The following is a 15,239-nucleotide window of genomic DNA, read 5'->3' as shown; positions in this document are numbered from 1 at the left end:
ATCAATTAAATTCAATATTTCTTCTGTTACCCAAGGATTTCTACTAACCCTCTTCTTTTTACCTACTTGATCGTCTACTGCCTTCACTACTTCATCCCTCAGAGCTACCCATTCTTCTTCTACTGTATTTCTTTCCCCCATTCCTTTCAGTTGTTCCCTTATGCTCTCCCTGAAACTCTGTACAACCTCTGGTTCTTTCAGTTTATCCAGGTCCCATCTCCTTAAATTCCCACCTTTTTGCAGTTTCTTCAGTTTTAATCTACAGGTCATAACCAATAGATTGTAGTCAGAGTCCACATCTGCCCCTGGAAATGTCTTACAATTTAAAACCTGGTTCCTAAATCTCTGTCTTACCATTATATAATCTATCTGATACCTTTTAGTATCTCCAGGGTTCTTCCATGTACACAACCTTCTATCATGATTCTTAAACCAAGTGTTAGCTATGATTAAATTGTGCTCTGTGCAAAATTCTATCAGGCGGCTTCCTCTTTCACTTCTTAGCCCCAATCCATATTCACCTACTATGTTTCCTTCTCTCCCTTTTCCTACACTCGAATTCCAGTCACCCATGACTATTAAATTTTCGTCTCCCTTCACTACCTGAATAATTTCTTTTATTTCATCATACATTTCTTCAATTTCTTCGTTACCTGCAGAGCCAGTTGGCATATAAACTTGTACTACTGTAGTAAGTGTGGGCTTCGTATCTATCTTGGCCACAATAATGCGTTCACTATGCTGTTTGTAGTAGCTTACCCGCATTCCTATTTTCCTATTCATTATTAAACCTACTCCTGCATTACCCCTATTTGATTTTGTGTTTATAACCCTGTAGTCACCTGACCAGAAGTCTTGTTCCTCCTGCCACCGAACTTCACTAATTCCCACAACATCTAACTTTAACCTATCCATTTCCCTTTTTAAATTTTCTAACCTACCTGCCCGATTAAGGGATCTGACATTCCATGCTCCGATCCGTAGAACGCCAGTTTTCTTTCTCCTGATAACGACATCCTCTTGAGTAGTCCCCGCCCGGAGATCCGAATGGGGGACTATTTTACCCCCGGAATATTTTACCCAAGAGGACGCCATCATCATTTAATCATACAGTAAAGCTGCATGCCCTCGGGAAAAGTTACGGCCGTAGTTTCCCCTTGCTTTCAGCCGTTCGCAGTACCAGCACAGCAAGGCCGTTTTGGTTATTGTTACAAGGCCAGATCAGTCAATCATCCAGACTGTTGCCCTTGCAACTACTGAAAAGGCTGCTGCCCCTCTTCAGGAACCACATGTTTGTCTGGCCTCTCAACAGATACCCCTCCGTTGTGGTTGTACCTACGGTACGGCTATCTGTATCGCTGAGGCACGCAAGCCTCCCCACCAACGGCAAGGTCCATGGTTCATGGGGGGGGGGGGGGGGGGGGGTATTAGTATTAGTATTAGTTTCTATAAAAGGAAACTTTGGGCCTTAAATTTTACCTCGTATGATGCATCAGATTCCTCAGTTCACTGTGTGATGTGGGATGAGTCAAAAGGAGGACGAGGCAGAAACGAAATTGCATCAGCGATTTTGAAGTGGGCAGATAGTGTCATACCTGACAGTGACGTGGAAGAAATCACACTTTGGACAGACAATTGCTACAGACAAAATAAGAATGTGAATATTACAATGTGTTTTTTTCTGGTTACTGCATAAGTATTCACAAATTAAGACCATAACTCAGAATTTTCTACTAAAAGGCCATACCCATATGGAGGCTGACAAAGGAAACATAAGAAGTTGAATAATATGAGTATTTTAACACCCTGGGACAGGCAATTGGTAAGACAAACTTCCAGCAAGTACATTGTTTATAACATGGAATTTCAAGATTTCAAAAGTTTTCATTCACTGTATGCCACAAAAGACTCTGAAAGGCCTCCCCTTGTTTAGAGGAAAATGGATATGGAGAACAGGCCATTTTTATTATCAAAGTGTGAGCAATTACAAGTGAAACAGGAAAACATGGGAATTCTGTACTTCAAAACATCTTTCAATGGTGCAATAATCAGGTTGACTTCATTATGTTATGCAGACATGGCCATACATTTCCAGCATATTTCAACCAACTCTCAGATGTCCCAAGATCTATTTCTCTGCAGAAACATAATGATTTAATGGCACTGTTGCCATATATCCCTTCAGTTTGTCATGCATTTTATAAGAACCTAGAACATACACGTAACACAAACATAACAGACTATTCAGAAGACGACATAGATGTGATTTACAACCAAATGTGACATTTATGCTCATACAGCAAGCTGTACCACAGTGTGAGTAATGTTCTGTTCATGAAATATATTCTTACGACGAAATTAATGTGATTGAGTAATATTATTCATTAAATACCGCAACATGTTTATGAGAGGTATAAAACACCATGTCCATTATCAGGGTGCATACATGGACAAGGAAAAGAAATTCCCGGATTTTTCCCGGATCTCCCGGTTAAAAATTAATTTTCTCCCGGGCGAAAATACACTTTTTCCGTGTATACTTTCCCTCGGATGTATACAACGTATCCTTTGAATGGATATGGTTTTATAGAGCAGCATAGAATTTCCCGGCGCTTTAGAAAACGATACTCAGGTCAAAAAGACACGTTTTGGAAAGATCTTTGACTTGCAGCAACCTGTAAGCTGCATAATTTCGTATTACGAAAGTATAAATTCGATTTCCACCAACAGGAAAATTTAATGGTTTAAATTAATATACATAGCATTGCTACAAGAAAAGCAAAGCTTTCGCATATAATATTTGTCTCGAAGATTAATAAGCTACAAGAGAAGCTACGCTTTCACATGTAATGTTGATTTGTTTAGCGCATGTTACACTTTAAGATACATCACACAAATACGCCAGTAAAATTTTTAATACCGACATAAATCTCTGATCTTCTTGGTTAGAAATTCTTCTAAATGGCTCATCGTCACAGAGTTGATTTTTAAAAGAGATTTAGGATATTCATCGTACATTCTCGCACATAGTTCATCTTGTGCAAAAGGAAATTTACTTTGAAAATAACGCTTTTCGAACAACAATTCGCAAATATTTTCCCACGACTTATCAGAAATAAATTCATTTCAGCAGTTGCCAGATAAGAGGCGCCACCGCACTTGCGCAGCTATGGTGACGTAGGAAGCTTATACGTTCGTACGTGTAAAACATTAAAAGATCTTACATCTTGTCATAAAAGAAACAAGACATCAGAGGATACTCCAAGAGTGTCAGAATTTCGTGAACCATACTAAAACACGTAGTTTGCCTTACAGTGCACATTCGTATGTCCAGATTCCCAATGACGTAGGCCTCGACCTGATAATAAGCTTTTCAGTGTGGTTTTCAGGACGTAAATTTTCTTCGAGTACCAGTACTGTATTATCTCATGTCTGGTTCTTTGTTAAGGCATAATGCCATACGTGCCAGAAGATGAAAACGTGCACTTGAAACGCAGTGAACAGTTGAAACTAGCCAATAGTGTGGAATAAATTGACTGCCTCAGCAGGAAACCCTAATAAAAGCCAAATTTCTTTAGCAAACCGACAAAAATAACTTTATTGTTCTGCAAGGTGATTAATGCTTGACTGTCAGAAAGGTGAAAATAAAATAAAATCTGAAACTAGTAACATATTTTAGCCTTCCGTAATTATGTTAATATACTTTAATTCACTTGATAGCTCCCAGCCACGGAAATCGGTCTGTTTTCATTTGACATGAGAGCAGTAAACGAAGAGGAAACAGGAAAATCACTAAATGTAAACACGGGTCACGTGGAGACTACCCCCTCTCCCCCCCTTCCACTATAACTCAGACTGCTGTGCACTTCAGAACGTCAAAAATTAAAAAAAAAAATACTTTTCAAACATAAGTTCATTTTGTTGCGCACATCTTTCTGAAGAGTCTGATACATAAAACATATATCTTCGAGGAAATGTAAGACACGTTATTTTGTCTCAAGTGTTCAGTGCAGTGCCACGTCTCTTCAACTCTTCAAACAACATTCTTATACAGCACGTCACTGTACTTCGCTCTGTGGAACTCAAACGTGTATGTTTTGTAATGGATGCATTCAAACTATTTCAGGACAGTTGAAATTAATATGTCCTGTAGAGCCTATCCTGCTCCCAGTCAGCCGGTTTGACATCCTGCCCAACCCCTCGCAATTAATACTGGATAGTATAATTTGTAACCAGGAGAAAATCCGTACTCTTTATTGCCTATTAGCTAATAACTTGCTCTTCTGTGTAACATAAAATTAAATATAGGATACCTAAAACCAGTAAAGACAGGAGACAGGCTAAACAGTACACATTTCTTCAATCCTTAGGTCCTAGCGATTTTTCTCTCTAATCTTGCTACAGATTTACATGGCGTTCTTTCCTTTCTCGAAAGAACTATTACCTTATCAAAGTTCGTCAGTTTTGCTACATGAAAAATGGAAATGTCGTTGTCTAATACTGAAAAAGGTGTTAATACAATTAGTACCAAGACTGGTGTAGTTTCTCGATCCGATTAGGTCTATTTTGTCACTGTGTGCAGGATAAAACAAAATAGGCCTTTCTAATATTGCAGCAATTGTAACACGTACCAAATAAACGACACTGTTTTGGCAATAATGATCATTTTTATAATATGACAAAATAATTCACGAAGTACCAACACGAAATACCTATTTGGCCTACTACAAGCAAAAAGCTTTACATTAGGAAATAGTTTCACATTTCATTCATGTGCTCCAGTTTCTCATGCACGAGACCGAAAAATAGAACGAAATTTTTGTGTTAATTTGGAATCGTCCTATTCTCCCATAATTTGTGTGATGTCCCCGTTTCTTCTCCTTCCTCGTTCTAACAAAGTCTTATCATCACTAACTCTGTAACTATTCCTACCACTGTCAAAACTCATTCTCCGGTTAACTTAACTACCCCTGCCACAGTCACCGGTTTAGTTATCCAGAGATTATTCTCCGATTAGTCGTTATTACGAGTTCGTATAATGCATTTCCCATGCTACTTCAAGAATGGGACTTAAACGGCTGCTAGCTGGGGACTGCAACTGGCCCTATGTAGTGTAGCGATCTGGCCAAAAATTTTCTGTCAAAATTTCATTTTCTTGGATACACCGAGAAGATAATATGTAACCTTTCTTACCTGTTACTCCTGTTAGTCGTTTATTTCCACTCTGGTAGACTGAATCTATGGATTTTGCTAGTAATTATAACAACACTGAACATTCGCAAACCGAATCAACCACATAAACAAGCAGCAGTTGGCATTCTCCGGTTCGGTTTTATTCCGCTCAGCTCGTAATACCCTGTCCCGTTTTGTCTGCAGGAAAGTTTGTTTCTAGATGTGGCGACGATTCCCGTGGCAGAGGCATCACTTACAATATGCACGCATTCAAAACTCAACTTATAGTTCATTCAGAAATCAACTTAGGATGCATTCAAAAACCAGAAGGGGTGCGTTTCAAAATCGTATGAATAATTAATACACCAACGTGTGTGCTGGATGCTAGGTGCTTTGTGAAACACGTCCCCCCCCCCCCCCCCCCCCAAGAATATGAATTTGCCCCCTCCCCCCGAAATTGCCGCCCAGTTCAGATACCCCGGTTTGCTGCCACCCCCCACTAGATCCGGGCCTGCTGCGCACGACAGTAAAATTTTTCCCGGTACCATGTGGCTGGTTGCTGCTACTGCTACTTACACAGCCAACAGCCACATTTCTGTAGCTAGAAGCGGGAAAAGGTACTAAAAAGCCTTTGACACATTCTGCTGTAGGCAGATGCTTGTACGAGCACTTTGTTATTTTATATGGTGCATTTCCTTTGCAATTTAAGTTTTACTTTCATTTTTTTCTCTCGTTCATGTTTTAACGCTCCAGTATTATTCTGCAGTAGTGGGATACAATAATATCCTTTAGTTAGAGTATCGGTTCTACCAGTCAAAATTACAAAAAATTAACTGAAAACTTAATCAACGAAAAATTCCCGGAATTCTAACAAGTTCCCGGGTTTTTCCCGGTTTTCTCCCGGATGAAAAAATTCCCGGGTTATTCCCGGATCTCCAGGTTGTCCCGGGTCCTAGACACCCTGATTATATATCTGCAAAACTGGTACAAAATGAAAAAAGGCTATTACATGTGAAGCAACATGATACTTAATGTTCAAGGTGTAAACTGACCAAATTTCGTTACAGTGATGCTATTAATAGGTCAAGATATGTAAGGGAGAACACAGTGTAACACCTTCAAATTGCTCTCCTGCAAAATTTAGTAAATGTGACAGTGTCCTATACCTTTGACTCTGTGTACCAACTAAATATGTTCAACTAGCACTGACTGTCTTCAAAGTAGGACACATTTTGTTCCACACGTAAATGGATGCACAGACATCAGGACTCAGAACATTTCTGCAGCCATCCTATGTTAGACCGCACAAGAGCATTGCATTTTGGGATTACAGCAGAGTACACGAACATGCCTATAGTACACTATTAGTCCAGTCCAATGCCAATAAGCAGATTTCTTTTAATTAAACTTTACACAGTGTAAGGGCACACTTCAACGTTGAAAACACTATCAAAAAAATATGTAACAAATACCTTCTTAGTAATGCAATCTGTCTCAGACTGTTTTCTGTTGAGATACTAGTCAACCTATTTTGAGATCATGAGTTTCTCAACATGAGATAAAAATCGTACCAGTTTGAACTCATCCTACACTCTATATATTGTGTCAAATCTCTTAGAAGAATAAATGGAGTAGCATTCAGTGCTGTCTTTCATATTCTTCTCACATCACACGTCATTGAGGTTCAGACTTATGAGGGAAGCCCAGAAAGTAATGCACCACTTTTTTTTTTCTTCAATAATTCTTTATTGAACATAATGAGAAATGTACATTAAAGAACGCGGTTTCATCTACACACCCTATTTTTCCACATAATCTCCATACCATTCTATGGCCTTCCACCAGTGCCAAACAAGGGCGTGTATGCCCCGTAGGTACCAATGCTTGTCCTGGTAGCATGGTAGCTGTACTCCTCATCGTCCTCAAAATGTCTTCCACGAATGGCATCTTTTAATGGCCCAAATAAGTGGAAGTCACAAATGACAATATCAACTTGCTGCAACATGTCAGGTGTGATAGCCGTGGATGGTCTCCCCGATCACTGCAAATTGTGGAGCTCCACCAAACCTTGATGACCTCAACCAACATGCCCAGCGACTCACTGTACTTTTATCAACAGCAGATGCTCCATAGACTTTGCACAAGTGTGTGAGAATATTCCCCACAGTTACTTAATCTGTAGTGATAAATTCAATGACTGCACATTGCTTGTAATGTAAATCACCTGCAGATGCAATTTTGAAACTGTCCCGCAGTTACGCTCACTCAGGAAACTTCAAATAATACATACTTTTGCATTTGCAGTATTATTTTTGGCTGAGAGAAAAAAGAAAGTGCTGTGCATTACTTTCAAGGCAACCCTCGTAATTAACAACAGACTCTCCATACTTCATTGTGTTATCTTGGAATCACCGTCGGCATTTTCCTTGGGAGTATATTTATCTTAACAAACAATGGTCTTAAGTTAAACAATCATAGCTCAAAAAATCAATCCTTCTGTCTGTATCTAAATCTTTCATATCGGAATGTTCTCAGAAAATAGTATCTAGCTGAATCACTCTGAAAGGTACATGACAGCAAGTTATTTCATAATAATGCAAGGCAGTGCTCACAGAAGAAATGCAAAATGATTATGAGATATGTTATTGCACACTAAAACTACGATAAAAAACTTTTTGTAGTGCAGTGCAGGCTGATCACACAAAACTCAATGTGAAAAAATATAAGGGGCTACATACTTTGTATACAGATCATTCAGCTTATCAGCGAGGGTCAACTGGTTTGATTGCAAATACGCCACCATTTCAGCTACACGTATTCCAGCTGAAATTCCATCTTTGTCGAGCACTGCTGTTCCAAACATAAATCCAATTGCTTCTTCAAATGCAAAGATAACATGCTTCCCTTCTGCAATAAGTTGGTCAGCTTTATTTCCCATCCATTTAAAGCCTGTCAGTGTTTCCTGAAATAACAATAAGTGGTCAAACAACAAATTTTGTACATCAAATATTACATGCTGCATCTCAGTGGTATACGGCTTACCCAGGCGAGTGGGGCTCTGCCTGGGCAGATCCTAACTTCCCTAGGTGCACATGGACCTTCTATGGAGCCTACTAGTCCTATTAAAGGCACTCTCAGTGGATTGTATGGACCACCAGTCAGCACTCACACCCAACCCAACAAACAAAAGTAACTGCAATAATGTAATAAAAAAGTTAATGTAAATAAAACAGTTAATTGCATATGATATCTGAATAAGAACAATCTCAATGATTAAATGTACATGTATTTCTTATAATCAGTACTAAAAGTTTTCAAGTAAAATTAGAGTCTGAATGTTGTTTAGAGATGGGTTTGTCATGGCACTGTTAGTTGTCAGTCTGAGTAACAGTATGGTCAGAGGCATGACGAAGTGTGCCAAGCTTTGTGAACAGTTTACTGTGTTTTGGTTAACAGGTACTTGTAAACTGACAAATCTTAATTTTGAAAAATATTTTTATTTGCTTTGAGTGTGACCCAGTTGGTGCACAAAATTGATAGCTAAGCCTCTGTATAGTTTGACAAAAGATTATACTACAATATGGACTGCAAACGGAGTAGTTGTAAAGTAGTATATACTAACTAGTGAGAATTCATTGGCATTGTATAAATGACCAGTTTACCCCAAAGAAATCTTTGAATATCAGTAATAATAGGCATGTTGCATAATTGTGGAAACAAATTGTTATATTTACCACCCAGTTCTGAACAGCCTAAATATTTATTTCAAACAGTGTTTCTTTTAATCAGTCATCACTGAAATATTTCCTACAGGCTATATATGAAATACTGTTCTTAACAGATGGCTTGGAACACATCAGAACTATCTTGATGAGGCAGAACATATGACAATATTTAGTGCTATGCTAAATAATTGACAAAATGATAACAAGGGACAAACAAAGAATTTTAATAGCAAGCATCAGTGATGATTCAATTACTTTCATTATTAGACCAAATTTTACTAGCAAAGTCCTCAGACTGAGTAAAAATTTTATTTTCAACAATTTGTCAACTTAACACCCAAATGCAATTTATTTATTTATTTACTTATTTACATTTTATGGCCTTCGTTGGACCACTCTGGCCAATTTTATACAAAGAATTTTTCAGTTTCTTGTCAGCTCAGTACTTCTCCAATCTCTTGGATCTCATCCTTCTTTCTTCATCAGAAATCACCCTTCCTACTGTCTGTTTGTTGATTCTTGTTTGCAGTCTGGTTTGTTTGTGAGTTTCCTGATTTTGTAAGTTTCGTTTCATAGGTCTTCCAATGTAATCTGTAGCTCATCCATATCTTCCTGGATTTCTGTAATCCATTTAATGTTGCACTTACTATTCCACAATTTCTCTGGTGATCTGATTAGATGTCCAAAAAATGAAATGAGTTTCTTCCTGATAGTACTCACTACCGGTTCTATTTCCTTGTAGACTGTTTCATATGTAGCTACTCTCCAGTGTTGTCTATTTGTGCAGTGTTAGTTGTTTAGAGGTGGTTTCACTTGCGTATGTTATTTCTGGTTGAGTGACTGTTTTGTAGTGTTTTAATTTTGTTGCGATTGACAGGCTCTTTTCGTTGTAGGTGTTCTTGGTGATATATTGTGCTCTAGTCAATTTGTTTATTCTGTTATGCCACTTTGGCATTTCACTGAGGTTATATGTTATGATTTCTCCCACATATTTAAAATTATCTACACTTTTCATTTCTTGGTTTCCTATGGCAATTTTGTTTATGAGTGGTGGGTCAGTTCACATGATCACTGTTTTTTCAAAGGATATTCCAAGACCAATTTTCTGTGCTGTTTCCTGTAGTGAGATAAATTGTTTTTTGGTTTCCTGAATACTGATGGACAAGAGAGCAAGGTCATCAGCAAATCCTAGACAATATGGATGTTCTTTGGGTTAATATTGTACCATTCCCTCATTATGTATTCTAAATCACAGTTGAACAGCAGGGGTGGCAAGCAATCTCCTTGTCATACACCTGTTTTTATGACGAACGGCTCAGAGAGTCCCCCCTGGACCTGACTTTTGATACGGTGTTGGGTAAGATGAGTTCTATCAATCTGATTAATTTTGTATGGAACCCAAAATTTCTTAAGATTTTTAACATTGAAGGTCTATGAATACAGTCATATGCTTTTTTAAAGTCCACGAAGAGGTTTATTTCATTTCTTGTAATATACTATGGCTAATTTTAAAGTGATGATCTGTTCTGCACAGCTTCTCCAAGGTCTGAAGCCTCCTCGGTATTCATCTAATTCTTCCTCTGCTTGCTCTTTTGTATAGGATTCTGGAGAAAATCTTGTATGTACAGTCTAATAGAGAAACACCTCTGTAATTATCTGAGTTGCTTTTATCTCCTTTTTTATGGAGTGGGTGGATTATGGCTGTGGTCTAATGTTTGGGAAACTTTTCTGTTATCCAGATTTTTGTTAGGGCTATGTGTAAGGATGTTCACACTGTATTACTGGCATATTTCCATATTTCTGCAAAAACTTGGTCTTCTCTGCATGTCTTATAATTTTTCATCTCTCTAAGTGCTGTTTCCACCACTTGGATAGTTGGAGGATTTATGAGATCAGGTGGAGTCTTGATGGGTGTGTGTGTATTAATTGATAAAAGTTCCTGGGGTTCTTCACAATTCAAAAGTTTACTAAATGTTTTTGCCATAATTTCTGCATTTTCCTTGTCATTATGTGCCATTTTTCCATCTTCCCTTTTCAGCATTTAACTTGGGAGGGGCAAATTTTTGTAATTGTCTTCCAAACATTTTGTAAAATGTCTCTGGAATTGGTTTTATGATAATTTTGTTTTATTGAGTCGATCAGATCTTTCAGTAATTGTCTCTTGGTTTGCCTGATAATATGTGTGAACTTTTTCCTGATATTTGTGAGGTTGGTTGCATGCAATTATAGCAACTAAGATTTAAAAACAAGATGTAATAAAATATATATAAACATAAGCTGAAGCATCATACAGCACTAGCTGTTATGCAAAGTTTTATACTATGTGGTGACACACACTGAACAGTTACACTTGCCATGTAAGACTGTATGTACTTCTGCTTACTGTACAGTATATTCTAACAAAGTGCTACACAAATTCAGATCACAAAATTGTAAACATGCCATATCTTAACAGTGCTCATTACTGAATGGATTCCTTTCCTTGCTCTTCAAATCACACTTACCACAATTAGCAGAACTGAATGAAATATTACATGAAATGCAATGTGGGCACAAAATTTAGTTGGCCTGTGAATTTTGCACCTAAGGTAAAAAGTATAGGGAAGAGTTTTAGAGAAGAACTTGACTTTCCCTCAGTCTGCAATTAGGTACAGAAGTGAAGTGCTGCATTGCATTGGTGATAGTGTTACTGGACAGAGATATTGTCTAATTTCTATGCTTTTTCTTTGGGGAGTACTAGTCTATTAAGGTATGTCAACTGCACAATTAAGAAATTTATTTAACTTAAATTTGCTAATTAAGCAATTGATTTCTGAATTTTGTTATGAAATATATACCACAGTTGCTGAGAAAATAACAGTTATGCATAAAATAAATTAAGGTAATAGAAGATACAGAGACTACTGCAGCAAAAAGTGAGGACAGTGTTGGGGATAGTATGGCAACAGGAAAATATATGAAAAAATTGGGAAAGGGGATGAAAAAGAATTAAAGCACTTGGAGCATAAAGAGTTAACAGTGGTACCTTTACTGAGTGACAAGGAAAATACTGAGTAGTAACATAATGGGAAGATGAAGGGGTGACATATTTATTAAGCAACGATCTTTAAAAACTGCATACATTCAAGTAAAAACAGAGCAAGAATGGGAAGGAGAACATAAACCAGAAGTAGGTAATAAATGCTCAGTAGAATTCAGTACCAACAGTGTGTTTGTTTGTTTGATAGCAAGTGATAAAAGTGGACAATGAATGGGTGGGACAAGGAATAACATATAAGGGCGATCAAAACCTTCCCATTTGAGTGCACTGCTGCCGTGTATACGCAACATAGCATGACTCTGGTGTGGGTATCAGCCAGAACATTGTGATCACCTACCTAACAGCTGGCATGTCCACCTTTGGCATGGATAACAGTGGTGACGCATAGTGGAATGGAAGCAAAAAGGTCTCGATAGGTTGCCGAAGGGAGCTGACACAACATCTGCACACACAAATCACCTAATTCCTGTAAATTCAGGAAGGAGGGCAATGAGCACTGACACCATGTTCTATCACAGCCCGGATGTGTTTGATCACATTCAGATCTAGGATGTTGAGGGACCACCACATCAATTGGAATTGGCCACTACTTTCCTCAAACCACTCCATCACACTCCTGGCCTTGTGACATGGCACATCACCTTGTTGAAAATGCCACTGCCATAGGGAAACATGATTGTCAGATGGGGTGTATGTGGTCTGCAACCAGCATACGATACTCCTTGGCCGTCATGGTGCCTTGCACGAGCTACACTAGATCCTTGGATGCACACATGAATATTCTTCAAAGCATAATGGAGCCACCATCAGCTCGTCTCCGTCCTGCAGTACAAGTAAGGAGTTGTTCTCCTGAATGATGATAGATTTGTGCCCATCCATCAGCATGATGAAGAAGGTATTGGGATACATCAGACAATGCAACACCCCACCACTTTGCCAACATCCAGTGCCAATGGTCACGTACCTTGTTCAGTTTTAGTTGCTGATGTCATGTTGTTAAAATTGGCACATACATGGGTTGTCAGCTCCGGAGGTCAATTGTTAGGAGTGTTCAGTACACTGTGTGTTCAGACACACTTGTACTCCACCTAGTACTAAAATCAGATGTTAATTCCACTACGGTTTGCCGACTGTCCTGTTTTACTAGTCTGCCCAGTTTATGATGTCTGACATATGTAAAGAGGGGTGGCGTCCAACACCAAGATGTCCACACGTGGTTTCAACTTGGTTTCACCATGTGTTCAAGAGACTAACCACAGCACTCCTTGGACACCTGACAAACCATGCAGTTTCTAAAATGCTTGTGCCAGGTCTCTGGGTCATCACAATCTGCCCCCCTCCCCCCGGTCAAACTATGATAGATCTCATACCTTCCCCATTTTACACACAACAAGCACACTCACTGATACTACATGTACCATACGTGTGACTGACTAGCAGTTACTCCTCGCTGGGTGATGCTGCTATCGCCTGGATGGGTTTACATCAATAGTAGGTCAATGGTCATAATGTTCTGGCTGATCAGCGTAAGCACCAACTTGTCGGCAAGTGAACAGTTGGCATTCATACATTTCCTATGAGCTTGCAGGAAATGTGAAAAAGTGAACTATGCCAAAATTATTAAAAAATGTGTCCAAACAGGGCCAGTACACTGTTGTTCTTTTCTTGGCTGCAGAAGGCTGAACACCATCGGACATCCATCAGAGGATGAAGAATTTGTATGGGGCATCATGTTTGTTAAAAACAACTGTTGTGGAGTGATCACCAAGTTCTACAATTGTCAGTGATTCACCAGTTGATCTAGGAGGCCAGCGTCATCCTTTACGCTGACTCAAGCGGGAGGCACTTGAGCACCCACACTATACTCCTGATCTCTATCCATGTGATTACCACACCTCTGGTCCCTTAAAAAGGCTTTGAGGGGTAAACAATTCCTCTCCGACAAAGATGTGCAGCAGACAGTTACAGACTTCTTCATGGAGCAGGACACAGTGCGTTACCAAACGGGTATCTGAAGGCTCACATCAATTTTGCCTGTTAGGCGTTCAGGTTCTGGACTGAACAGACTTTGGGCAGAATCCGTTTGGTTGGCCCTTTTAGAAAAATAAAAGGATGTGGCAAAGGATGAGAGATGAGATAAAAATAAAAATAATAAAATAAATAAATAAATAATAACAATGAGAAGCTGAGGAAAGAGCTGACGGTAAGGGAAGGGAAGGACATTAGTTTCGAAGTAGAAACTGGGAATAAAAGAATGAGTTTAAGGACTGTGAAGATAAAATCCATAATTTGGAAGGAGACTTGGAACAGCTGCTTAAGGAACACATTAATAAAATAATATCTTGCAATCTATTTGGTGAGAATTCTGAGACATTGCAAAAAGGCTGAATTCAGTAGACTTCAAATTGGACAACGGGATTCACTACATCCTATTGAATTTATATATGATTTAATGAGGAATATGCCTATGAGTTGGTCTGATGCCGAGAAAAGACAACTCAGAGATAAAGCATGAAAGCCACATATGGGGATATGAATGTTTTGTTAAATATAGTACTGATCAAGTACTGGTCAAGCCAATGCTACTAAAATTTTCATTAGTAGTTCAGAATGAAAGAGGAATGTGGAAAGTGTCAAGTCACTTTGTGGGAGTTTAGAAGAGTTCTTAAGAAGGGAGAATCTATAACAGAAAATATTTTCGAACAAGTTTAGGCAAGGAAGCCCAAAAGAAGCTCAAGTGAAAAGGAGGGGGGCAACAAGGGGTGTGAGTGTAACTTGATGGCAGGGAGGATCCAGAAGCAGAGGTGAAGGATATTCATGTGATTATAGAAGGGATGATAGTTTGGAGAGACCAAATACCCAAAGGAGAGACGACAGTGAGATTTTTGCCTGTAGCCTTTGGGAATAACAGTAGTTATGTGTTTAGTCACATCTGAAATTCAAACAGGAAGGCAGATGGAGAGGAAGGAAACAGAAATAGGTGGTTTAAAAATGACACAAACAGTAGTCACTGTGAATAAGAGTAGAAGGAATAATTGGGGAATAGCAAAGAAAAAAACAAAGGAATGAATAACAAGGTGGTAATGGTGGAAGAGAAAGAGTTGAATGCTGGTGAGATTACAGTCATAATCTAGAAAGGCAGGAGGTGGATGGGTTTGGAAATAAGAAATATGATGTATGGGAAGGAGAAGCTTCATGTATGGACTTCTCAGAACTACAGAAATATAGAGTTCTGTACATTAAACCAGCAAGACCAGAGAGAAAAGGAAATAGCATGGGATGTCAAAATCTTTTGGATTAGC

The 15,239-nt window shown here is 38.7% G+C and overlaps 1 protein-coding gene across 2 annotated transcripts in view; it reads right to left on the bottom strand.

The window, feature by feature from the left end:
• Positions 1–15,239, bottom strand: part of LOC126416403 (phosphopentomutase) — a 136,367-nt gene that overhangs the window by 66,118 nt on the left and 55,010 nt on the right. For both annotated transcript variants that reach the window (XM_050084099.1, XM_050084100.1), the window contains exon 8: positions 7,911–8,134. In XM_050084099.1, coding sequence (XP_049940056.1) covers positions 7,911–8,134 — 224 coding nt within the window. The remainder of the gene's footprint in view (positions 1–7,910; positions 8,135–15,239) is intronic.

This window comes from Schistocerca serialis, chromosome 8 (genome assembly GCF_023864345.2).
Source record: "Schistocerca serialis cubense isolate TAMUIC-IGC-003099 chromosome 8, iqSchSeri2.2, whole genome shotgun sequence".
NCBI classification, from domain to species: Eukaryota; Metazoa; Arthropoda; class Insecta; order Orthoptera; family Acrididae; genus Schistocerca; species Schistocerca serialis.
The sequence above is the reverse complement of the archived record's forward strand: the minus strand, read 5'-3'. Positions and strand labels throughout refer to the sequence as shown.